At 41.7% G+C, this 23,415-nt stretch overlaps 1 protein-coding gene across 2 annotated transcripts in view; it reads right to left on the bottom strand.

Annotated features, from left to right (window-relative positions):
- Positions 1-15,766, bottom strand: part of PLCXD2 (phosphatidylinositol specific phospholipase C X domain containing 2) — a 49,346-nt gene extending 33,580 nt beyond the window's left edge. Inside the window, exons 1-2 of one of the 2 annotated variants that reach the window (XM_045851753.1) lie at positions 15,519-15,766; positions 15,047-15,341 (exon numbers count right to left, since the gene is read on the bottom strand). In XM_045851753.1, the coding sequence (XP_045707709.1) occupies positions 15,047-15,209 (163 nt within the window). In that variant the 5' untranslated portion in view covers positions 15,210-15,341; positions 15,519-15,766. Of the gene's footprint in view, positions 1-15,046 lie in introns of both variants that reach the window. The other variant, XM_045851750.1, reaches the window with a different exon arrangement.
- Positions 15,767-23,415: the final 7,649 nt, after the last annotated feature.

Genomic DNA, 23,415 nt, shown 5'->3' with positions numbered 1-23,415 from the left:
TCTTTTCTGTTACAATTACCATTATTTTTGTATTTTTAAAGCCTTGGGACACCTTGAGAAGACTTTATGATGCAGTTACAAGATTCTATCTCACCTTAGGCACTATTACTTTCTCTCTGTGTGTCCCAGTTTCTCCTTAAATTAATAAAAATGTCAGCTCTTTGGGCTTAAATTCTTTGTAAATATTTCAAGATTTCATGTCTCTCTCTTTTGCTCCCTCTCTTTTTTCCATAAGGTACTGATTCTGAACCAGGATACAGACACCAAGGATAGAGACAGCAAACACAGCTGTGCAGCGGGAAGACAGGCGAACAGACCCAATGGCATATAGTACGCCCCACACTGGAGGTGCGTACAGAAGCAGTACCTGAGCTGTTTCTCACAGCTTGAACTGTAATTGGCGGAGTGGAGAGTGGGAAACTAGGGGATGAGAGGTCTGGTAGAGGAAGGAGCATGTTTATGGACTGGAGTTATGAAACCAAACAGTGTGTTTTCTTTGGGCCCTAAATTGTCCCTGGCTCCCCACAGTCTACGAGACAAAGTACAAAGAGTTCAGCACCACACTGAAAACCTCTCTGAATCTGGCTGAAGTCTGTCATTCCAGTCCCCTTCCATTTCTTTCTCCTGTCAGTTCTACAGTGAGCCATGCAGCCCTGCTCTGTTTGCTAAAGATGCCCTTGCTTTCTTATATAGAATTTTACTCATTTGGCTCCCTTTGTCTGAAATGCCCTTGCTCCCTGTACAGAAACTTTGCCCATCTTTCCCAGTCCTGCTCCCAGGTATCTCTCAGCACACCTGTTTCTTAACTCCTGTCCCTTTTTCAGGTTCCTAAAACAGTTTTTTTGTTTTTTTTTTTGACTGTGACACTGCATTCTGCTTTTATTTGCTTTAGTTGAACTATAATATATAGTATCTTTCCTACAAGACTACAAACTATATCTTGTTAATTTTCAAAAGATTTCCTATAGTATCCAGTATGAGACTAGGTACATATTAGATGATCAAAAAGAACTGTTCATAATAATAGCTGCTTGTCCAAAATTTATGCTTGTTTTGTGCCAGGCAATGTGGACCCTGAGAAGAAAGATTCACTTAATGTGAACCCTGAGAAAGAATTTATCTGCTGAGATGGACTCTCCATAGTCAACCGAGGGCCCACATTCTGCGAACACTAAGAGCCTAGCAGGCATTTGCTGACTGGGGCTCCCCATGCACTTTGTGTACTGGGAAGAACCTCAGGCTGAATCCTGGATTTCGGCACTTTGCCCCCCTTGTTTAGTCTTTGAGTCAACCACTGCAAGGAAACCCTGGTGTCCTCTTTCTACCAACTGAGACCTGCCCTGTCCAATCAGAACCTTACAATTTGGACCCCTCATTTACACAAAACAGACCCAATTGAGAGAACCTGGGTAGGAACTTTCTCTATAACAGGTAGCCTCCCCTTTGTCTCAGTGGAACACAATTTAGTTGCTACCTGAATCCATGTCTCCAAGGCTGGAGCCCCTTTTTGCTCAAATGAATGCTTTTTATTTTTTATTGCAGTATAAAATTAATTTTGGTTTACAACAATATTCTAAGTACATGATATGTATTATTTATTTAGTTCTTAAACAACTTTGCTGTGTAATGAAGATTTTAACCTCTCCCACAGAGTGTTCTGGTCTTTGTTCTTGGCTCTGGGGAAGAGGTAATAACCTCTTCGGGGCTTGAAATGTCCTGCCTGATAAGAGAATCTTTTTTTACCTGGTGGGCTTTGGGGCCACATCCAAAAGTCTAAGGATAAGGCTTATGGTGGTGGCTTTAGTCACATGGGTACAGGCTTGCCCTCTGGAGACCCGAATACTCTGGACACTGAGGTTGGCCATGTGGCACCTCATTAAAGACTCTGGACACCAAGGCTTGGGTGAGCTTCCCTGGTCAGCAGCACCTGATGCATATTTCAACATCAAGACCAGGAGAGTAGCACTGCCCACGAGTCCAAAGGGGAGGACAAGTGGAAGCGCCAAATTTGGCACTTTGCTGGACCCTGCCCTATGTACCTTTTTGCTTGGATGATTTTAATCTGTGCTTTTCTCTGTAATAAATAGTGACAGCTCTCAGAGAGTTCTGTCAGTCCTTCTGGCATATTACTGAACCTACTAGAGATCTTGAGGACCCTCAAACTGGCAATTGATGTCAGAGTGAGGGTGATCTTGTGGATTGTGCTTCTTCTAACCTTGCACTTGGGAAGTAGATACTATAATTATCTCCATTTTACAGATGAGAAACCTAAGGGACAGAAAAGTTCAACTTTTATTCAAGGTCACATCATTAGTAAACAGGACTCCAACTTAGGTATGTTAAAACAAAGCCCACACTCTGAACTACTTGTCTATACTGCCTCCAATGTGAGTAAAAATTACAGATAGATATAAGATAAAAATATTAAGACCAGACATAAAAATGAGCACATGTCCTTTAATGCCGACATGTTTAAGGTATGTAGCTTTTGTAGAAAAACATGTTGTGTTACAACACAGGTAGTAATCTCTATGAATATTACAATAAAGTTGATATGAATAGACTATAATTTTTCATGTTAAAATATTTCTGTGGCCTCAGCTAATAACATACTTATTTGCGAAGTTATATATGAGAACTGGGGCTTATGGTTCTTGAATACAGCAAAAAATTAAAAACATCTTTTATAGTCCTTGGGAACAATCTCATTGTCCCTTGCCTTTCCATTTTAATTACTTGGATGTGACCCAGTCATTTCCTGTGAGTTCCCCTGACTCCACCGAGCATATTTAACAGGTCTTTGCCCTGTGCTTCCCTGGCATGTTGTACTCACTTGATGAACTTGGGGTGCTGTGTGGTAGGAATCTCCATGTCTGTCACTGACATAGGACTGGGAGTTTTGAGGGTGAGGTCACATCTAATTCATGCCCATATTTCTCTCTATAATTTATAAGTCTCTGGCATGTGGTAGGTACTGAGTACATGAATATAGAACAAACATAGGCATGGTTACTTGAATAAACAGCTATTTAGAGAGTTTCCTAGGATAGGTGAGCCTGGGCCTCTTGATCTTTTCCCAAACTTCTCTTTGGTCCATGTTGGGAACTGCCCTGCCTGGTTTCAGAAGCTGTAACCACCCCCATGACTAAGGCTAGGTGAGTGATCTTGGGACCATAAGCCTCTAAGGAGACAAAAGCTTATCTCCCTGGCAGGAGCACCACTTCTGCTCCTTTTGCTTCATCCATAACTGGCCCCCAATGCTTGGCTGGTTAGCCAATGATGGGTAAGATTCCCCAAAGGGAGGAATGATCTAAGCCAGGCACGATCACATGGGAGGCCCCCAGGGAAGGACTTGGGGGGTATAGCAAAAGGTCGTGATGGACACTCGCCCCTTGGCTTTGACAAAGCCTGAGTCTTCATTCTGTCTACGAGAAATCTCCTAATCTCTTGGCTGCCTTACTTCTCTTGCTCCACCTAAGCCTAAAACAATGACAGAGGGTGGTGCAGCCCTGTGCTGGAAAGGGTGGGTTCCCTGGGTGATCAGGCCTAAGAAAGAATATATACAATCCTGTGAAATCTGCTTTGTTTGGAATGCTCTCAATTAAATGATAAGGGTTCAAGCAAGAAGTGAGTTTGTTCCTCAAAGTTTTATAGTTCTTTAGCTATCTGACCCTGACTCAAAATAGGCCCTCAGAGTTCTTTGTTATCTATTGTTTGATCCTTACTGCGTGACAATGATTGATGAGCTTTACCTGTATTCCTGTGCAAACTGAACCTAATAAAAGCCCATAGAGGAACAGGCTCCCAGCCCTTCTCCTTTGAGAGAACGGCCACCTTTCCTCCCCAAGCAGATCATGTCTTGGTAGACTTATTCTCATCTGTGGCAGAGAGGGGGCCCCGTGGGCGGAACCCCCCCACAGGTCTAACCCTCTCCTTCAAAGATGCAGAGTTTTCACTGCACCTGCTCACCACCAGCAGTGGTATACCTCAGCTCCAAAATGGTATCTCCATTTGACCATCTAGCTTGAGTTATCTGGGTCAATGAAGAAGAAAGCGTCAGAAGACACATAACAAAAATAAACCAGAAAGGATGATTAAAGGAGCAGCCATAATAAAATACAAAATTCAAAAATTTAAAGGAAAAGACCCAGAGAGTAGATTTCTTACAATTTATGCCTTCTAATGACATCTCCTTGGGGCCACCTATCTCACATACATGATTTAGGTTCTTGGGAAAAATGCAGCACCTGTAGAGACCTTGACTCCACAGTGACAAATGCAGAAAGACTGGCATCTTTAGGACATATAAAATATAGCTAACATGAGTCCAAGGTTCACGATCAGGGAACAATTCAGTAGTTTCCCAAATCAAAGAATACTATCTCTAAACTTTGCCAATCCAAAGGGATAAACTTCACCTATCAGACTTGATTAGGTTTCTATGGAGCTTGTGAAAGAGTGGAGAGTGTTAATAATAACCATGAAACTGCCAACAAAATCTGAGAGGGCCATGTGGCCAATTCAATTTTTAATTGGGTGCCTACTGAATTCATAATTATTCTCAATGCAACAAAGCAACTGCATAAGGCAGAACACTTGCAGGCAGAGGACCTTGATCAACGTAGTTTTTAATGGGCTGAGAAGCCAAAAGGCATTTCACTGTCTGAGGACACATATCAGCCTAGGAATCCACAGAGCCAGTCCTGATCTATTCCCAAGTGGCTGAATGAGCCAGACAGTTGGAATAAACCAGAGGTTTTTCAGGGCCTTTCACACCTGGAGCACTGTCACACAGCGCATCCATATGTAAAAACAAATGCAATCAGAGCTTCTCTGGTTACAGGCCTTCTGGAGCAGTCCCCACTCCTGACCTTTCTGTGTCCTGGGGGCGCCTGGGAGACACCAAGCCTCCTCAGCACTCTGCAGGGCACCACGGGAATTCCAGTGCCCTAGATAATCTCCAAATCAGCACAACCTCCTACAGTTTATGTGAGTGAAAGCATTTTCAATTCCATGTATGGAAGGCATTTTAAAACCCTCTATGTATGTCTGGGTATCTATTTTCCTTTGAAAGACTTTCTCTTCTTCAAATGTCTAAGAGACCCCAATCCCCACCCCAAAATACAGTACAGTACAGGTAATTCATTAATAAGACATCTTCCTCTTTTGCTAATTAGCACCCTCTCTGCCTCGGAACAGATGGCATTGTCCTTGGTGAAGTAATGCCTCACAAAAGGGCACTTGGTCATCCCCCGAGGAGCCTTCTCGGTTCTGAGATAATCACATTTTCTTTAACAACCTTTTGGTTTTTAACACATAAGAAAAAAATAACATGAAAGTTTAGGGGAAAACAGGACAATGTTTATGGAAGCTAGGAGAAAAAGTTAAATTAAATATTCTACTACAACATTATTCTGCTGTTATTCAGCCTCTTGGTGTAACCCTGGAAGTCAATTTGTGAAATAAATGGTATTTGATGATGGGGTAAGGCAGGTGGAAGTTACCATTTCACATCTGGGAGTGGTGCATGGTGCCATGCCACAGCTAATCACAGCTCACCCTCCAGCTGCCAACATGGTAGGGAATTAGTTAAACGAGCAATGACAGAATTCATGCAGAGCAAGCAGAACACCAGAGGAGATTTGGAGGGTGGTTTATCTGAGACTAAAAGTTCAAGATAGACTTGAGAAAGAAGTAAAATTTTAGTTAAAGTCTAAAAAAATATGTAAAAATAAAAACACTAATTGAAACTCAAATACCTTATCTTGACTATAATAGTAGCTGTGAGTGAGGGTATTGGAGGTGGGCAAATTGTGAAACGTAGGATTTGGCTCTAAAGTCACTTCCACTGGGTGTTGGCTATGTCTTTCTCCCAAGTCTGGAGTGTGACAGGGGTACCTCAGACCCAGCGTATCTGCCCCAAGCTAAGTCTATCTCTTTCCCTGAACCACTCCTAAACCTGCTCCTTCTATGTCCCCATCTCTGGGAATGCCATCACCTTCCTCCCAGTTACCCAAGACAGTTTTGCCTTCTCTCATCCCCTCCAATTAATTGCCAAGTCCTGCTGATACTTCTTCCTATGTCTCCTGTGCCTGCCCCCTTTCCTCCTTTCATACTGCCACCCTCCTTCTCCGGTCAGCATCACCGTCCACTTGGATGACCTGATCACCAACCAAACGGGCTTCCCTGGGTGCAGCACTTTCCCACTCCAGTACATTTTGTAAACTGCAGCCCGAGTGATCTGTCCAAAACACAAAGCTGGCCTTGTCGTTCACCTCCTTAACACCTTCCCTCTGCCCATTAAGTCAAAGGTAATTCACGTTAACATGGCTTATTAGACCTCTCAGTGTGTCACCATGCTCTTCCTTGCAACCCATGGCACGCTGCAATGAACCATTTCTGTTTGCTACACGGGCCATTTTCTCTCCTGAAGGTCTTCAGAGAACAAGCTCACTCTTGTTCCCCTTATCCTGGGGCTAATTCCTATGTATCCTTCAGATTGCAGTTTATTCACCACCTCCTCCAGGAGACCAGCCTGGACTCCCAACCTATCTCTTTAAGATGCCCCTGCTACGTGCCTCCTCCAGCAGTAATCTCTACCTCTGCAATCATCCCAAGTAGCAGAGTGGGCTATAACTGCCTAAGTAAACGTCCATTTCTCCAACTCGACGGTAAGCTCTTTGAAGGCAGGAACCATGTCTGTAATTATCATCACTGAATCACCAATGCCTAGGAGAGTGCTTGGCATATGAAAGAGATCCACATACAGGAATTAAATAGAATGAAGGAAATAATAAATGTCTCACGTTATCCCTCAGCATCCCTAAAAACTAAAGAGTCATTTTGTTTCTCTTCAGCCTTATGCAGTTATTTCAGGGCTTTTCATCCATTCCTGAACAAGCCTTTCAAATGGTTGTTTTTTGCCTTTGAGATACGTTTAACATTTAATCTTGGCATGCTACATAAGGCTCATTAGCCTACTTTCTCAGCCTCATCTCTATTGATTGCTTTTTTGAAATGAAATCTATGCTTGGGTTTTCTCAAGGTCACCCTAACCTCTCGTTTCTTGGTACGCTACACTGTCACACTCATTTCTCTACCTGCAATACCTGGATATTTACTACCTGCTCTTTATGACTCAGCCCAAGGGCCATCTCCTCCCATCTCCTCTCAGAAGCCTAATCTACCTACCATGCCTTGCTCCCACTACCAGTAACAGCATTGGGTATTGGTTTTCTGCGTGTTATAGTCCCCTATGCATTCTTCTCCACAGTGTTTGCATTTTGGCTTTCTTCTCTTATAAAATCATAACTTCCTGAAGGGCAAAGAGAAGAATCTTATTCATCTGCATTTTCACCTCATCTAATACAGTATCTAGTACAAAGGGCACTCAATATCCTTTGAATAAATCATTTTCCTTTAAATGAATACATTTAAAATATATAGACAAAGAGGACCAAAAGAAACAAAAGGAAAAAGCAAGCACCAATAATTTTTTTAGTCAAATTGACACAAAGGGCTCCTATGATTCTTATGATGATCCATCTGGGTACCCCCTGCCAGGGCGGTGCCCTAACCCCAAACCCAGGGAGGAGGGCAAGGCACTCTCTTCACCTTTTCTGTGTAGCATTTTCCCATCTGCTTTCAATTGTACTTTAGGAATATTGCTTTCAGTATACAAGCCTTCAAATCATACATGTTCATAAAATATTCATCTCAGTCTGACAGAGCCTAGAAATGTTTCAGTTCTACCATTACTGCAGACTGAGGCTGCACAGCAAGACATTTGCATTACAGGCTACAAATGCTCCCTATTTTTTTCTTTAGTTCGATTTTTTTCAGGTCTGTACAGAGAAAAAATACTGATAGAGTATTGTCAGAGAACATATTACACCTCACAGACAATAATTCTAGAATAATCAGAGATTTAAAAAAATACTTGTGGTTCTTTTAGAAAATGTCAGCTTCTTAGTAGACAATGAAAAAAGACTGCCAGTGCTTTGCAGGTAACACAGCCGGACATCTCCCTCAGAGCAGTGCAGGCCTCTGGGGCCAAACCCATTTTATCTGGGATATCTACTAATGGAATCTGCCTGGGTACCAGCTGATCCGCCTGGGTGTGTTTAGCCACGTAATCCAGATTCCTGTGGACATGAGAAAGTGGAAGCGATTCTGCTCAACCACATGTGTAGAACAGATTTTGTTATAATTTTCCTCCACCTATATGTAATTCTCGACGTGTATTCAGATTCTTTTCACACACACAAACATACCCACCTATTACATTGTCTATAGCTAATCCCTTCCCCAGCAGCCTGGTTTGAAACTCTAATTAGGGTTAGCTGGCATTTGCACTTTTCCCAAAGGCAAAGTTACAGGACACTAAAGCATCTATTTCACCAACATTGCCTCTACCGTGCCTGTTCTGATAAGCTCTTAGAGGCCTAGAGGAGATGTGCAGCCAACCTGTCCCATGGAGTGGAGGTCAGGTCAGATCACATACTAGAAACCCAAACCTCAGCTTCAGAAGCACAGCTGTTTGAAGCAGCAGTGTGCTGTGGGTGGGCGCATTTTGCAGGATCTTTATAAAGGGTAAATAATAACAGGCATTAGAATTGGGGGTCTTTTGAGGGTGAGGCAAAGGTTGTGGCTCAGTGTGTGTACATGTGTGTGTGTTGGGTGTGATGCATATGTAGGGAGAGATCATAAAGCTATTCTGTTGGTTGGAAAGGATGTATAAAATCTGTATAAAGATGTGTTCAAAGGAAAGCATTTTGTAATGTTGTTAATCTTGAGATGGGAACAAAATGACTGCATTAGGAGGGCAAATGATGGAGAAGAGAGCAGAAGCAAAGTTAACAATATGGTCCTGTTGTAGAGGGCTGAAACTTTCCAAAGGCTTTGGATGCCTGGAGACGATGAAGTCTGACAGCTGAACTTGGAATGGGAGGACGAAGTAGCTAAAGAAGATTTTCTGGCTCTCTCGATCAGTTGCCCTCATGTTACATTTAAGACTCCCTTGGTACTTATACCCTGGACAACCCTCTACATATTCTTCCCTTAACTCTAAGTCTCCTTGGGGGGATGACATTCAAGCTAGTCGATCTAATCAGAGAACTCTGAGCCACATGGCTTAATTAGAAGGTCAGCTCCTTAACTTGATTGTAAATTACCTGAGGGTATGGACTGCATCTTACACCCCTTTTTTGTTGACCATTCCAGGTATAGGCTTTCAATAAAAGAATGTTGTGATTAACATTTTAAAAAGCCAGATTATACAGTAACAATTATTCTATTATTATATAGTGTTCACTTTGTGACAGAAATTGTTCTAAGTATGCTATATAATTAATTTAATTCTCACACTGACTGAATGACGTAGCACTATTACTATCTTTGTTTTACAGAGGATGCTGGGGTACAGAGGTTAAGTAAGTAACTTGCCCAAGGTCAAAGGGTCATGATAAGCAGAGTTGGGGTTCAAATCCCCAGTGTGGCTCTAGCATTAATACTTTTAAACAACCCAAGATTCAGCTTCTTAACAGACACGTGTGATTCCCTAATTCCTTGTAGCTTTTCTGTAACTGGGGGTGGGAATTGGGAAATCTAGGGAAGTGATGAGCCTTCTTAGGAGGGAAGTTTACTAATTGGGCACAACAAAGTCACAGCCTCTTTTTATTCCTTACCATGACTGCCCAGAGGAAAAAAAAGAAAAAGGAAATCAAACAACAAAAAAGACTATTCCCACTGAAGAAACCACTTTGGTCCTACAAGACTTTTTTCTTTTTTGTTTTCTTCCTTGATTGGGTCAGCCCTGGTAGATTCTATTTGGTCCCTGGTTTTCTACAGCCTCAAATACAGTAGGAGGATGGGTTTGTTTCAGGGCCAACTCATGGATCATATTATCCTCAAAGGGAAGCCAACCTAAATTTCTTGTTCCATAGTATATTTCACACCCTTTTGAGTCCCCAAATCTCCTTCAGAAGCACCAGACCTGATTCAGCTTCCAGAAGCAGAATTTGAGTAATGATCCCTTCATCCTGCCCCCATAGTGGGAAGTGAATACGGGACCACAGAAAAACAGTTAGAGAAATCACCAGTGGCCAAAGGCAGAACTGCACTGGAAAGATAGGATTTCAGGAGGGCATTATCATCAGCAAGATGAGAACAGAAAAGCATCTGGGAACCGGAGAGCAGTGAAGAGCGACTGAGCAAGGGTTCACACTGGAAAGGGAGTGGCCTGGGTACAGGTCAGGTCAGTGGAAGGAAGGTGAGGAGGTGAGGACAGGGACAAGAAATGAGAGCAGGCTGGGGCTGCAGCCACACAGGAAACACGAGAAGCTCACATTTGACAAGGGATGAAGGAAGGCAGCGATGATGTAGGGCGAAAGAATTGTTCCTAGGATAGAATTATACCAGAGTTCTGCTTCTGATTTCCAATTGCTTCACCCTGCCTCAGAATCCTCATTTCTAATGGGGCTCAGTGATAAGCCTTATCATGAAATACAGGAATATTATGCCAAATAACAAGAAATGGATTGGAAAATGTTCAGGTTGCTTCACAAGACTATTTACACAAGGTGAACTTCACCAGTCTATTGAGTTTAGCTTTAGTTACAACTGAAAATGATGGTGGCTGCAAGCTCTTTTTCCAAATTTTCTTTCTCTGGTTCCATGTATTAAATTATTTACTCAGCAGTCACCAATGACCAAGCTGCTACCCTGTACTAAGATTTAGCATTGTAAAGAGAAAAATATCATATTCTCTATGTGAAAGTTGCACACAGACGGTGTGGAAGACATACCTAAAAAGAACGAGTTAAGAAGTGCTATGATAAAGATATTAACAAAGCGTTACTTAAGGATAGGAGAGGGAGTCTTCTGGCCACTTCCCAAATATCCCCCCACCCCATAGCTTGATTAGTTTATTTCAACTGGAAAGCCCCCTTCAGAACTCTGACCCTCATCCCTGGAAATTTCTACCATTCTTCAGATCCAAGGTCAAATGCCATTTTTTTAACAAAGTAGTTTCTAATCTTAAAATTTGGAATTAATCTTTCCATTCTCTGTGCTTCTATAACCCTTTATTTATATTTCTGTTTACCCCAATTAGTTTTTTAAAAAGTATATATAATGTAGGAATATATATAATTAGATTGTAAGCTCCTCTGACAGCCAGGTGGAGGCCCAATTCATCCTTGGGTCTCCCACAGGCCTGAGCCTGGAGGCTTCTTAAATTGTTCTCAGGGCCTGTTCATTTGGAACAACTAATCTACAGTCCATTTTAGGACACTAAAGTGAGGCTACACTGCCTTCATTCTGGCAGTTGTGAGTCCTTGTTTGCACATGCCAAAACTAATTGCTTGTTTTGCAGATGCATAAAAGAAATGGCCCTTAGACCTTAATCCAATCATTCTTCCCATCTCTTTGTATTTGTAGACATAGAACAGGCAAAACACAAACCAACAACAACAATAAAAAAAAATCTTAAATCAATAAAAAAATGTTCAGTTTGAAAAGGACTTTATATTTAATTTAATTCAACATTTTAATTACAAATGAGGAAACTAAGTCCCAAGAGATTTGGATACTTTTTTGCTATCACATAGGCAGAATCATCTATATCAAATTTTGAGGCCCTTAAGTTCAAGGTTCTTTCTAATAGATCAAGTAGTTTACCTTTAATAAAAAGAAAAGGACTAGCATGATAAAAATAGCACCAAATATACAAAGAAATTCATTGAAAAGCTATGTGCATGATAGAAAAAAGTCCCTATCAGTCCATTTGTCCATTAAGAATATCATGCTTTCACTAACATTAGCAAAAATGTTTGTAGAGTTTGAAGCTTTAATTTAAAAACCTGACTTGCAATTTCCAGATCCTTCACTCTTAGGGTCTCTAATCATTCTATGCAGTTGGCAATGAAATATGTTTGGGTGATACTGATCATTAACAGGTGTTCTCAGCAGTTGTGGAAGTGAAATAATACATCAAGGCTTGTGGAGGGGTGCATGCTCACACATGTTCTCTCTCATCACGACTTAGGCAAATGGAGCAGATGCACTCAAATCTGACATAGTTTATTTGGACCCAGGTCTGCTACTACTACTGCCAGAATGCCTGCCCTTTCCTGGTCCATTCCCATGTCACTGCTTCCTCAGCCCCATTCTGGCAGATCTGACACTATCTCACAGACACCACAGGGCAGCACATGCGAGCATACACTCATGCACAAAACAGGTCTAAGCACTAAATTTAAAACTTACTGGGTTCATATTCTAAAATTCTATTTAGTATTCCAATTGTAAACAAGGAAGTGTATATGTATATGCAGGGATAGGCAAAAATAGGTTTACAGTTATAATACAAATAAATAATACCATATAATAATACAAGATTAAACTCTGTTTCGCATACCACTATAAATCTACTTTTTTGAAGATATGTACTATGTACATATGTACATCTATCTGTCCATCTCATCACAGTGATATTTAACCTCTCAGATGAAGATCCCTTAGTTTTGGGGGCTGGGGGAGGTAGAAGAGGATATAGGGAGAATAAATGGTGATGGAAGGAGACTTGACTTGGGGTGGTGAACACACAGTACAATACACAAATGATGTATCATAGCATTGTACACCTGAAGCTATATAGTTTTATTTACCAGTGTCACCCCAATAAATTCAATAAAAATGTAAAAAAAAGACTAATTAGTTTAAAAAATTCTTTGATTTGCTGCAGAGAAGTGTCTGTGAAAACTGGTTTTCAGTGAGAGACTATTCCCCCACCCCGCCATACACCACTGATCTGCACTTCCCAAGGTCCCTGTAAGGGCACAAGGACAGTGCATGGGTTTTGGAGCTAGCTACACAGAAGCTTAAATATTAGTTCTGCTATTTACTATTTAAGACAATTACTTAACCTCACTGAACAATAATTTCCTTATTTCCAAAATGAGGATATTAATACCTATCTTGGAGGTGCCAGGATTTGAGCTAATGTATGCCAGTGGGTGCTGCCTGGCTGTGCTCAGTAAATAACAGCTATAATGAAGGTGGTGACGAGGGGGAAGAAGAAGACAGGAAGGGTGGGAAAATGGTAGCCTCTACTACTTGAATATCTTTTGTATTTCTAAGCAAGGCTTGGCAGAACTCAGTTGAGCTAGCATTTAGCCAGGAAATATTAAGCTTGAGGTAGGGGAAAGGGAACTACTGATGGGGCAGGGGTGTCAGAGGGGTGACTAGCACCTAATATGTGATTTTCCCATCTTGAGCTTATATATACATATACTTCCACTGCTAAAGGGCATTTACAGTAGTGAATTCGTTATCTTTGAAAAGTCAAGTCCTTTTTTTAATAAGCAGGGTGAACAAATCCCTGTGTCCTAACTGGTGGCTAATCATCGAATTTCCAGTTACAGCAGTAGGTCCTGGCTGTTTGGAACCCCTAGCAATTCTAGTAACTGTGAGATACCCTACAGATTGCAGAACAAATGCCCAGCTCCCTTCTGGAGTCCCGGCCCAGCCACAGGTAGAGCTGCTGCTGTGGTCTCTACTGTCCAAAGTACAACAGGAAGGAGGAAGTCCCAACCTACTTTGGACATGCCCTGAAGGACAGAGCCATTTAGGGCCTGCCTAAGATGCCACTCTGTTTGCAAACACACACTCCTTACCTGTCAGACCTTACCTGTCACTTGACAAAACAATCCATCAGAATGTCTGATGACAAATGACATATTAAAAGAGGCCTGTGCGTCATTCCAGTGATGACTCTACAGGAATCAATTAAACAAGGAACAAGACCTGTTCTAAGCATGATCATCTGGCATTTCCCAAGGAGCTGTAGTCAATGGCTGATAAAGCACAAGTGATTATACTTATAAAGATTTAGCAGCCCTCTCCTTGCTCAAAAGCAGCTAGAGCTCATGAGGACAATAAACTTGGAAGACCTCCAAAATTAGAGGTAAGGAAAATGCTGCATCTGAAGTCAGCACTGCTCTTCCTCATGCATAGAAAGCAAAGATTTGGGGTTGCATGAGGTCATCTTTTAGCCACTACAAAGGCAGACTGTTCCCAGGAATGCTCAGGAGTTTGTCTGGCAGTCTAGGGCTAAAGTCAGTTGTTATGTTTCCAGGTGAGAGAAAGGATTGGCAGTAGTCCATTCTCTGCTTCTAGGAGTGCTTTCCAAGTACCAGCATCTAGGATTTTGTCCAGCAGACATGGCCAAGATCACTGTAGTGCAAATGTCCTTCCCTAGAAACCATGTTTTTACTAGCTTTGAGTGGATTGAAGAGGATCATTTAACAAATCTAATGAGAGTGATGTCAAGTTCTAAAACCTCCAGGAGAAAGACAGTAGCTGGAAGCAGAAATGCTTTTCAAGGTTGCAGTTCAAGATCAGCCAGGCAGACACCTGTATATATAGAAAAAGCTTCAAACACCACCACCTCATCACACCTAATGACTGCCTGTGACAAGCACTTGCATTCTCTATTTCTGGCTTTTCCAGCAACAATAATACGTGCTTTTTATACTTGGTCCTGGTTCTGAACCTATTCTTTAGTGCTAATCTGTTCTTTTTTCTTCAATAAGCAAGGCCAGGTAAGTTGGAAAGGAAACACTTTTCAGTTTTAATTTTGATCCAGATCTAAAATTGTTAATGACTTTTTATTCCTTACCCTTTTTCTGTAAGTGATTCAAGTAAATGCACCCCTCACATACCCTGACCCCAGCATTAAGAGGGAAATATTCTTAGAATAAGGCTATCAAGTAAAAACCAAACCAAACCAAAAAAACACAAACGATAAAAAAAAATGGTGCTTCCATTCTCCTGAGTCCCCTTTTCCAACCATGCAGTGTACTTAAATCTCTTTACAGCAGCTGCTCCAATGTTAAATAAAGTTTTTGGTTTGGAAATAAAAAGAGGTTTAGTTCAGGTCGCTGACAATTATTTTCTCAGCACAATAGAAAAGCAACCCAACCCATTAACAACACTATAATGGCAGAAGCAAACACAGTGGGAACAAGCAGGAATAGAAGAATACCTGGGATTGCCAGATGGGAAAGGGGGACGTTGTAGAGGTGAGGGGGCAGCGAGGCCATCCAGTCGGCATTGCAGACCTCCGATGATGTCTTTGTCCCGCTGGGGTTGGGGGAACAGATGCTCCCCATCCTGAGTTTCCTCCTTACCTTCCTAACTGCTAGCATCCCTCTCTGTCAGTCAACAAACTGCCCAGGCTGCGTCCAGTGCCACTCACTCAGTGATCATCATTGCTCGGGCTCTCTAGACATTTCAGGGCCACCTTTTGTCACACCAGTCTTGGCAAAAGGCCTTTCTGCCTGGGAAGACGGGGAAAATAGGTGGTTTCCTGCCCCTCCTCCCCCAGCACCCGCAGTCCCCACCCTCTCCGGCCGGCGGCAGTTCCCCTCCCTTAAGCTGCTCAGTCCGGGCTCCGTTAAACTTCTTACGTTCCCCGCTGGAGCTCAGAGAAGGTAGACCCAAGAGATAAATCTTACAATGACTGAAAGTCCGAAGACCAGCCACGCCCAGAGCTACTCATAAGACAGGTGCCTACACAGCATACAGAAATGCCGGTGGGTTTATACACCCGGGAGCCCCGGGACACACCATCATCAGCCTGATTTAGGCTTCTAGGTATGTCACTGGGCTGGCACATAAGCTGGGCCTGCCTCCTATCCCTCCTTGGCTTCTCGTCTCACACTCCTCCCGCCCTGTGCTTCCTGAAGGCGCTCAGAAGTGTAACCAGCGGCGCACGGACAGCCGGCAGCCCCGCCCCGCACTGCCGGGCAGATTTGCCGGGCAAGGAGGCCCGTGATTGGCCGCCAGCGGAGTGCTCTCGGATTGGCCCGCGCCTTTGCCCCAGTGGCTCCCGTCCCTCCCCTCCACTGCCCCAGTCCCCTCCCTCCGTTACTCCTGCCTTTCAGCACGCAGGCAGACGCAGCTGCAGAACTGCAGGCAGGGAAACTTGCAGCTTGGCATGAGCTGGATCTCAGACAGGTCTTCTTTCCTCGGGCCTTTGTGCAGCTCGCACTAGCTGTTAAATGTGACCATAAATGTTTATGTGGCCTCCACACACGTACAGATTCACACATGCACATGTACACACACGCAATGACAGTTACACAGAAAGCATTACATTTACAGTAAACCTCAATGGCAGCAGAAATACAAGAGGTGAATAGGCTGAGAAAGGTACTATATCTTATAGCTGGATGACAACATCAGGAATGGTTTGTGTTTCAACTATTGCATAATTAAGATTCACCTACACACCACTTATCCCCATTTTACAGAGGAGGAAATAGTGGCACTTTACATTTGTATTCCCGGTTTTTTTTTTTTTGAAACTTCTTCCAAATTCTTCGTCCCATTTGCTCTTCACAGTAGCCCCATGAGGCAGGGAGGGTCTCTGGTAAGACCCCCTTTTCTCAGATGAAATGGACGTCTGGGGCCGTTCAGGGAGCACTGTTTTGAAGTCTCATTTTGGAATGAGGGCAGTAGGCACTCAAACTCGTTTCCCTGCCTTCTGCAAAGTTCCTTGCTCCTTCAAATGGTACTTTCTTATGGCGGTAAACTATAGGATCTTTTATGATCTGAGAATTTAGCGCGTCAGTAATCTTAGGGACATCTTAACAAAGTGGCAAATCAGGAAAACACTCTGGCCCTGAGGGTAGGGTCTTGGAGGGCTTCGGGCCACGCTGCTCCTAAGTGACTCAGCAGGGGCTTGTAGGAGGCAGAAACAGCAGCAGTTGCTAAGACTGAAGGTTCATATAGAGATCGGTGGGTCAGCTGACATTTAATTACCAAGTGGCCCCACCTCATCTCCAAGGTAACTCCACAGAAGGCCCCAGCCACCTTTCTCTAGGAATAATTGCGCATTGCTCCCTTTGGACATCCTTATTAAAAATTTCCTCTTACAGGCTATTCTTTTTTTTTTTTTAAGATTTTATTTATTTATTTTTAGAGAGGGAAGGGAGGGAGAAAGAGAGGGAGAGAGAAACATCAATGTGTGGTTGCTGGGGGTCATGGCCTACAACCCAGGCATGTACCCTGACTGGGAATCAAACCTGTGACACTTTGGTTCGCAGGCTGCGCTCAATCCACTGAGCTATGCCAGCCAGGGCCAGGCTATTCTTAACATTCAGGTAAGCCTGCTTTTCAACCTTTTGAGCTGCATACTATTACCAACAGTTTTGTTTGTTTTTTTCCTTTTCTGGATGAGTATCCCTTGGTTAATAAAAAGTATACACTATTCATTATGTGTCTCCTGATGCTTAAAGGGTACTTCTGCAAAGTGCTCTTTTTTAAAGTGCATCACAGGATATTGGGAGTATGTAATTTAGTTGTTTGAGTCGACCAAATTTTTTTCTCCCTGGAAAATTACTCTGAAGGAATACCCCAAGAGTCACCTTTGAAACTTTCTGGGCTTACCTTGAACTTAAACTTTTAAATTCCCAAACATAAAACTTTATAGAAGCTACCCATGACAAAGAAAATGTATTTTTTAAGTGCTACTGTGGGATGTCAGTTTTGGTTTTTTTTTTCTCCCCTCCTTGTTTTTCAGCTTTTAGTGGAAGGAGTGAGCATATTAAGGAAGTATTAAACTTTAGGCTAAGAAACATCATCATGTATGAGAACTTGAAAACAAGAGGAATGGAACTACTTCAGAATGAGATGTTGTGTACCTCTGGCAGCTTTTTCAATAAAAACTACTTTATTTGCCCAAGAAAACAATTCAAAAGGAGGCAACACTTTCTCCATATATTCTTATATGAGTCCTGGAAGAAATCTTGCAAATGGAGTTAATTGAGACTTCTGGCCAAGATGGAGGCAAAGGTAGACATATTGTGCTTCCTCGCACAACTAAAATAAAAACAAGAACAAATTTTAAAACAAGAAACAACCAGAACCTACAGAAAATCAAACTGTATGGAAATCCAACAACCAAAGAATTAAAGAAGAAACATTCATCCAGACAGGTAGGAGGGGTAGAGACAGACAGTCAGGCAGAGAGGACTTATAGCAAGGTTGAGGCTGGCGGACCCAGTGAGGCAGTGGATTACAGATTGGGCAGTCCCACATTTGCATGCAGATAAACTGGAAGGAACAATTGGGGAGTGAGAACACACATCCCAGGGTTCCAGTGTGGGGGAAATAAAGCATCAAAACTCTGATTGAAAACACCTGTGCGGGTTGAGGTGGCAGTGGGAGAAACTCCCAGCCTCACAGGAGAGTTCATTGGAGAGACCAACAGGGTCCTAGAATGTACACAAACACACCCACCTGGGAATCAGCACCAGAAAGGCCCAATTTGATTGTGGGTAGTGGGGGAAGTGACTGAAAACTGGCAGAGAGTGGAGCAAGCAGCATTGTTCCCTCTTGGACCCCTCTCCACATACAGCCTCACAACACAGCAATGTGGGTTGCCCTGACTTGCCCCTTACTACCTAACAGGTGCCAAGACAAAAAATGGCCCAAATGAAAGAACAGACCAAAGCTCCAGACAAAATACAACTAAGTGACAAAGAGGTAGCCAATTTATCAGATGTATAGTTCAAAACACTGGTAATCAGGGTGCTCACAGAATTGGTTGAATATGGTTGCAAATTAGATGAAAAAATGAAGGCTGTTCTAAGTGAAATAAAGGAAAATATACAGGGAACCAACAGTGATGGGAAGGAAACCAGGACTCAAATCAGTGGTGTGGACCAGAAGAAAGAAAAAATCACTCAACCAGAGCAGAATGAAGAAATAAGAATTCAAAAAAATGAGGAGAGGCTTAGGAACCTCCAGGACATCTTTAAACATTCCAACATCCAAGTCATAGGGGTACCAGAGGGAGATGAGGAAGAGCAAGAAATTGAAAACTTATTTGAAAAAATAATGAAGGAGAACTTCCCCAATCTGGCAAAGGAAATAGACTTCAGGGAAGTCCAGGAAGCTCAGAGAGTCCCACAGCAGTTGGATCCAAGGAAGAACACCCCAGGGCACATCATAATTACATTAGCCAAGATTACATGTAAGGAGAGAATCTTAAAAGCAGCAAGAGAAAAGGAGACAAAGGAGTGCCCATAAGACTGTCTGCTGGTTTCTCAAAAGAAACCTTGCAGGTAAGAAGGGGTTGTATTTCAAGTTATGAAAGAAAGGCAAAGACCTACATCCAAGTTTACTCTATCCAGCAAAGCTATCATTTAGAATGGAAAGGCAGATAAAGTGCTTCCCAGAAAAAGTGTTCCTCATCACCAAATCCTTATTATATGATATGTTAAAGGAACTTACCTAAGAAAAAGAAGATAAAAATATAAACAGTAAAATGACAACAAACTCACAGTTATTAACAACCAAACCAAAAAAAAAAAACAAAACAAAACAAAACCCAAACTAAGCAAACAACTAGAACAGGAACAGAATCACAGAAATGGAGATCACATGGAGGGTTATCAGCAGGGGAGTGAGTGGAGAGAGAGGGGGAAAAGGTACAGAGAATAAGTAGCATAAATGGTAGGTAGAAGATAGACAGAGGGGAGGTAAAGAAAAGTATAGGAAATGTAGATGCCAAAGAACTTATATGTATGACCTATGCACATGAACTAAAGTGGGGAATGTGGGTGGGAGGGGGTGTGCAGGGTGGAGGGGATAAAGAGGGGAAAATGGGACAGGGACAACTCTGATAGCATAACCAATAAAATACATATTTTAAAGAAGAAATCTTACAAATGGAATCACAGAATCTAGTACAGTACATGACTTGTAGCAGGTGCTCAATAACTATTTGTTAGCAGGAAGGAGATGCTTGGTAAACATGCTCTGCTGGGTTCTAGGTAGTACATTAGAACAGTGCTTTTCACGCCTTAAGTGCAAAACAATCGAATCAATCATGATTGAGTTGGTCGGAGATGGCACAAGAGTCTGCATTTCAAATAAGTTTCTGGCCTTGCTAGATACTGGTTCAGACCACACTTTGAGTACAGGACCTTAGAAAGCAGGCTCATGTTTGAAGAGTTGGACTCTGTATTTCTCTCTCTTTTCCAAGATTGTATAATATTTTATATCACTTTTATAATGAAAAAATTTTGCATTAAAAAATCTAGCAAAGAATCTCTAAGTATTAGGAAATATTTTTTTCTGTCATAAAATGTAATAGAAACTAGATTATGAGTGGCATTTTTATACTATGTCATAGGTATTTAAGGAATAAATAATTCTAAAATAATCAGTATTTAGAATTTGATAGTTAATATTGTCTTACATTACTATATTATGACTGATCGAAGGAAGACAGGACTAAATAGAAGTATTGATATCTTAAAGCAAGTCATTTGTAATTAATAATTACAATCAAATGGAGTACTTATTATTTAAAAATCATTCTTATAAGTACTAGAAATAGAAGAAAGGTTAAATAAAAGTTGGTATTTAATGAACCTTATATAATATATAATCCAGAAGAAAGTCAAATATGTGAAATTACAAATTGTAATGGGAAGCTGAGTGAAAGGATAATAGAGGTACGTGTGGAGGCCAATGAAGAAACAGACATTTTGGTGGGGTAAGGGTCAAGAATGCATTATTAGAGGAGCTGGCATTCAAGCCAGGTCTGGAAAACTTTCTGCAAATGGAAAATGAGTGCAGGGTTCTGGAGTGGGTAAGAGATTTGTAGCTGAGAAAATGTAAGCAAAGCTATGACAATGAATGGAGATGTGAAAAACAGCACATGGAATAAGTGGGAAATAGAACTCATTTATCTTCATTGAATCTTCATAAGAGCCCAGTGAGTGAGTTAGGTACAATTCCTATCACTATTTTACAAAGGACACCGAAGCTTTGAGTCTCCATAACTCTGCTCAAGATTCCACAGCTAGTTAGTGGCAGAGAAGTGACCACAAATCTCTTGCTTGCTGTGCCAGTGGCTTCCCATTATACATTATATAGTATTATTGTAAACTTCGTAGGCTGTTTGTGACTGAACTATATAAAGAATTCAATTTGTTTTTCCTGTAGACAAAGATGGGTCATTGTAGGTTTTTGAGAAGGGGAATAAAATGATCTACATTGTACTTCAGGAGGACAACTCTGGCATGCTGAAGAATGGCTAGAGAAATACAGTCTTTCAGGTAAGTTATTCAAGCAAGGGGGAAGTGACAAAGCCAGCTGAAGCCCTGGCACACAGAAAACAAATACTCAGCCTTTCTTAACTGGGGAGCTTGCCTCCTCATCCCCACTTCTCATCTCCAAGGACCCATGATTCTATAGCCTCAGTGGACAGCCTAACTGCCTCTGAAATTATTTTCATCACTTGAAAGTCTCATTCGTTTGGTCATTCATTTAGTTACATAGAACCCAGCATATTTATATAAATACATCTACAACTTTTGTTTCTTTTTCTGGAATTTTTTTCCATTATTGGATCAAGGGTCCCACTAACTTGTTAAAGAGTTTACTGCAAGCTTTGCTCTCTCTTGGAGGCTACATTATATTTTGAAAGTGTCTCAGATGGTTCATTTCCTTTGGAATCTTGTCATAAATGAATAATGACGGTTCCACAGTAAACATCTAAACAACTTGCCGTTTGGTCATGTCTGATTGGCAGGGCAAGATGACCTGGATTTCATTTGATTGAAGGAAACCTAAAAGTCTCAGAGGAAATATACTGACTTAATGAGACCATGGCTGGGGCTGTCTCAGGCCCCCACATCTAATACCCTGTACTGCTTTACCTTCCAGTCTCTATGCTAGAGGGGAAAGGAATAGACCTCAAAGAATCAGAACCCAGGCATGTTTGGTCCAGGGACATTGCCTACAGGTGAGTGTGGTTAAGTGATGCTTGAAATTCCACAGTGATGTGTCATTCACATTTTTTTTTTCCTGGCTAGAGGGTGTAGGGAGGGTAAGGGACTGAAATTAGGAGCCAGGTAAATTAAACTCAGGCTGGATTTTAAGGCCATTTTTTTTGTGCCTCATATCAGCAGAGTTTATCTATCCCATCATCCCCAAACTCATTTCTGCAGTTGAAGTAAAAAAATAAACAAACAATTATGCAATAAGTATCAGTAGAATGAAGAAATGTCACCAGCATGGGTGGTGCTGGGGACACAATGACAGCGGCAACAATTAGCTCCAGGAAGAGTGACATCATTGCAGCAGCTGGGACATTCAGGAGCCTCCAAGGAAAGGGAGATGGGGAAGCACACTGACTCATGCTTCAGACATTCCTCAGACATTCCTGACATCACGTCAGAGTCAGGACCCAGGAATCCAGTCATTGTGTTGAATGGAGCTAGAGCCAAAGGATTGTGATCCATTCCCTGATTATACTCAAGCTAGTGTCTTTGAGAAACTGTAAGAGAGCTGCAGCAACTTAAGCAGGAGTCATCATATGGGTGTCACCACCTGCCCACTTGGTCTCTATGGCCCACAACTAGGATTCCACAGGGAGACAAGTAAATGGCAGCAATAACTGGCCATGAAACTGTCTCTCCCAGATTTGAAAGCTTGATGTTCAGAAAGATCTTGAGAACTGCTCTACCTTTTACATTTATTGAGCATCAGTTTTTTCTAGTATATTTTAAGAAATTTTCCTTTAATAACAATGATATAATGTTACTATAATACTTTTGAGGGGAACTATGATGAGTGATGACTGTAAAGTTAGTTTAATGTGCATTTACAGTCATATGCCACTTAGTGACTGAATAGTCCTGAGATGGGCAATTTTGTCATTGTGTGAACACCAGAGAATGCACTTCCACAAAACTAGATGGTTTAGCCTACTAGACACCTAGGCTATATGCTAAGCCTATGGCTTCCAGGCTACAAACCTGTGTGGCCTGTTACTGGACTAAATACTGTAGGTTATTGTGACACCATGATATGTATTTATGTAGTTGAGCATAGTGAAGCTACAGTTAAAAAAAAAAGATAAGAATGATGTACCTGTATAGGGCATTTACCATGAGTGGAGCTTGCAAGACTGGAAGTGGCTCTGGGTGAGTCAGTGAATGAGTGCTGAGGATCAAGGAGATTACTGTATACTGCTGTAGGCTTTATAAATACTTTACACTTAGGCTACACTAAATTTCTAAAACAACACAAGATTAAATCAATCGCCAGACAAAAAGATGCAACCAAAACACATGATAAATATATGTATGAGGTTGCTGCTGACATAACAGCATACTGTTTTACAGCAAACATTTTGATATAACTAGAAAGAACATAATCTATTGTATAATATCAATAAAATATAGTATAGTAAATGCATAAATCAATAACATAGTCATTTATTATCTTTATTAAGTATTATGTGCTGTACATAATTGTATGTGCTATGCTTTTATATGACGGGCAGCACAATTGGTTTGTTTACAAACCAACACCAGCACAACACGTGAG

This window comes from Phyllostomus hastatus, unplaced genomic scaffold, assembly GCF_019186645.2.
Source record: "Phyllostomus hastatus isolate PE091 unplaced genomic scaffold, TTU_PhHast_1.1 phas_contig_86, whole genome shotgun sequence".
NCBI lineage: Eukaryota > Metazoa > Chordata > Mammalia > Chiroptera > Phyllostomidae > Phyllostomus > Phyllostomus hastatus.
Note: the sequence above shows the minus strand (reverse complement) of the source record. Positions and strands in the feature narration are given on the sequence as shown.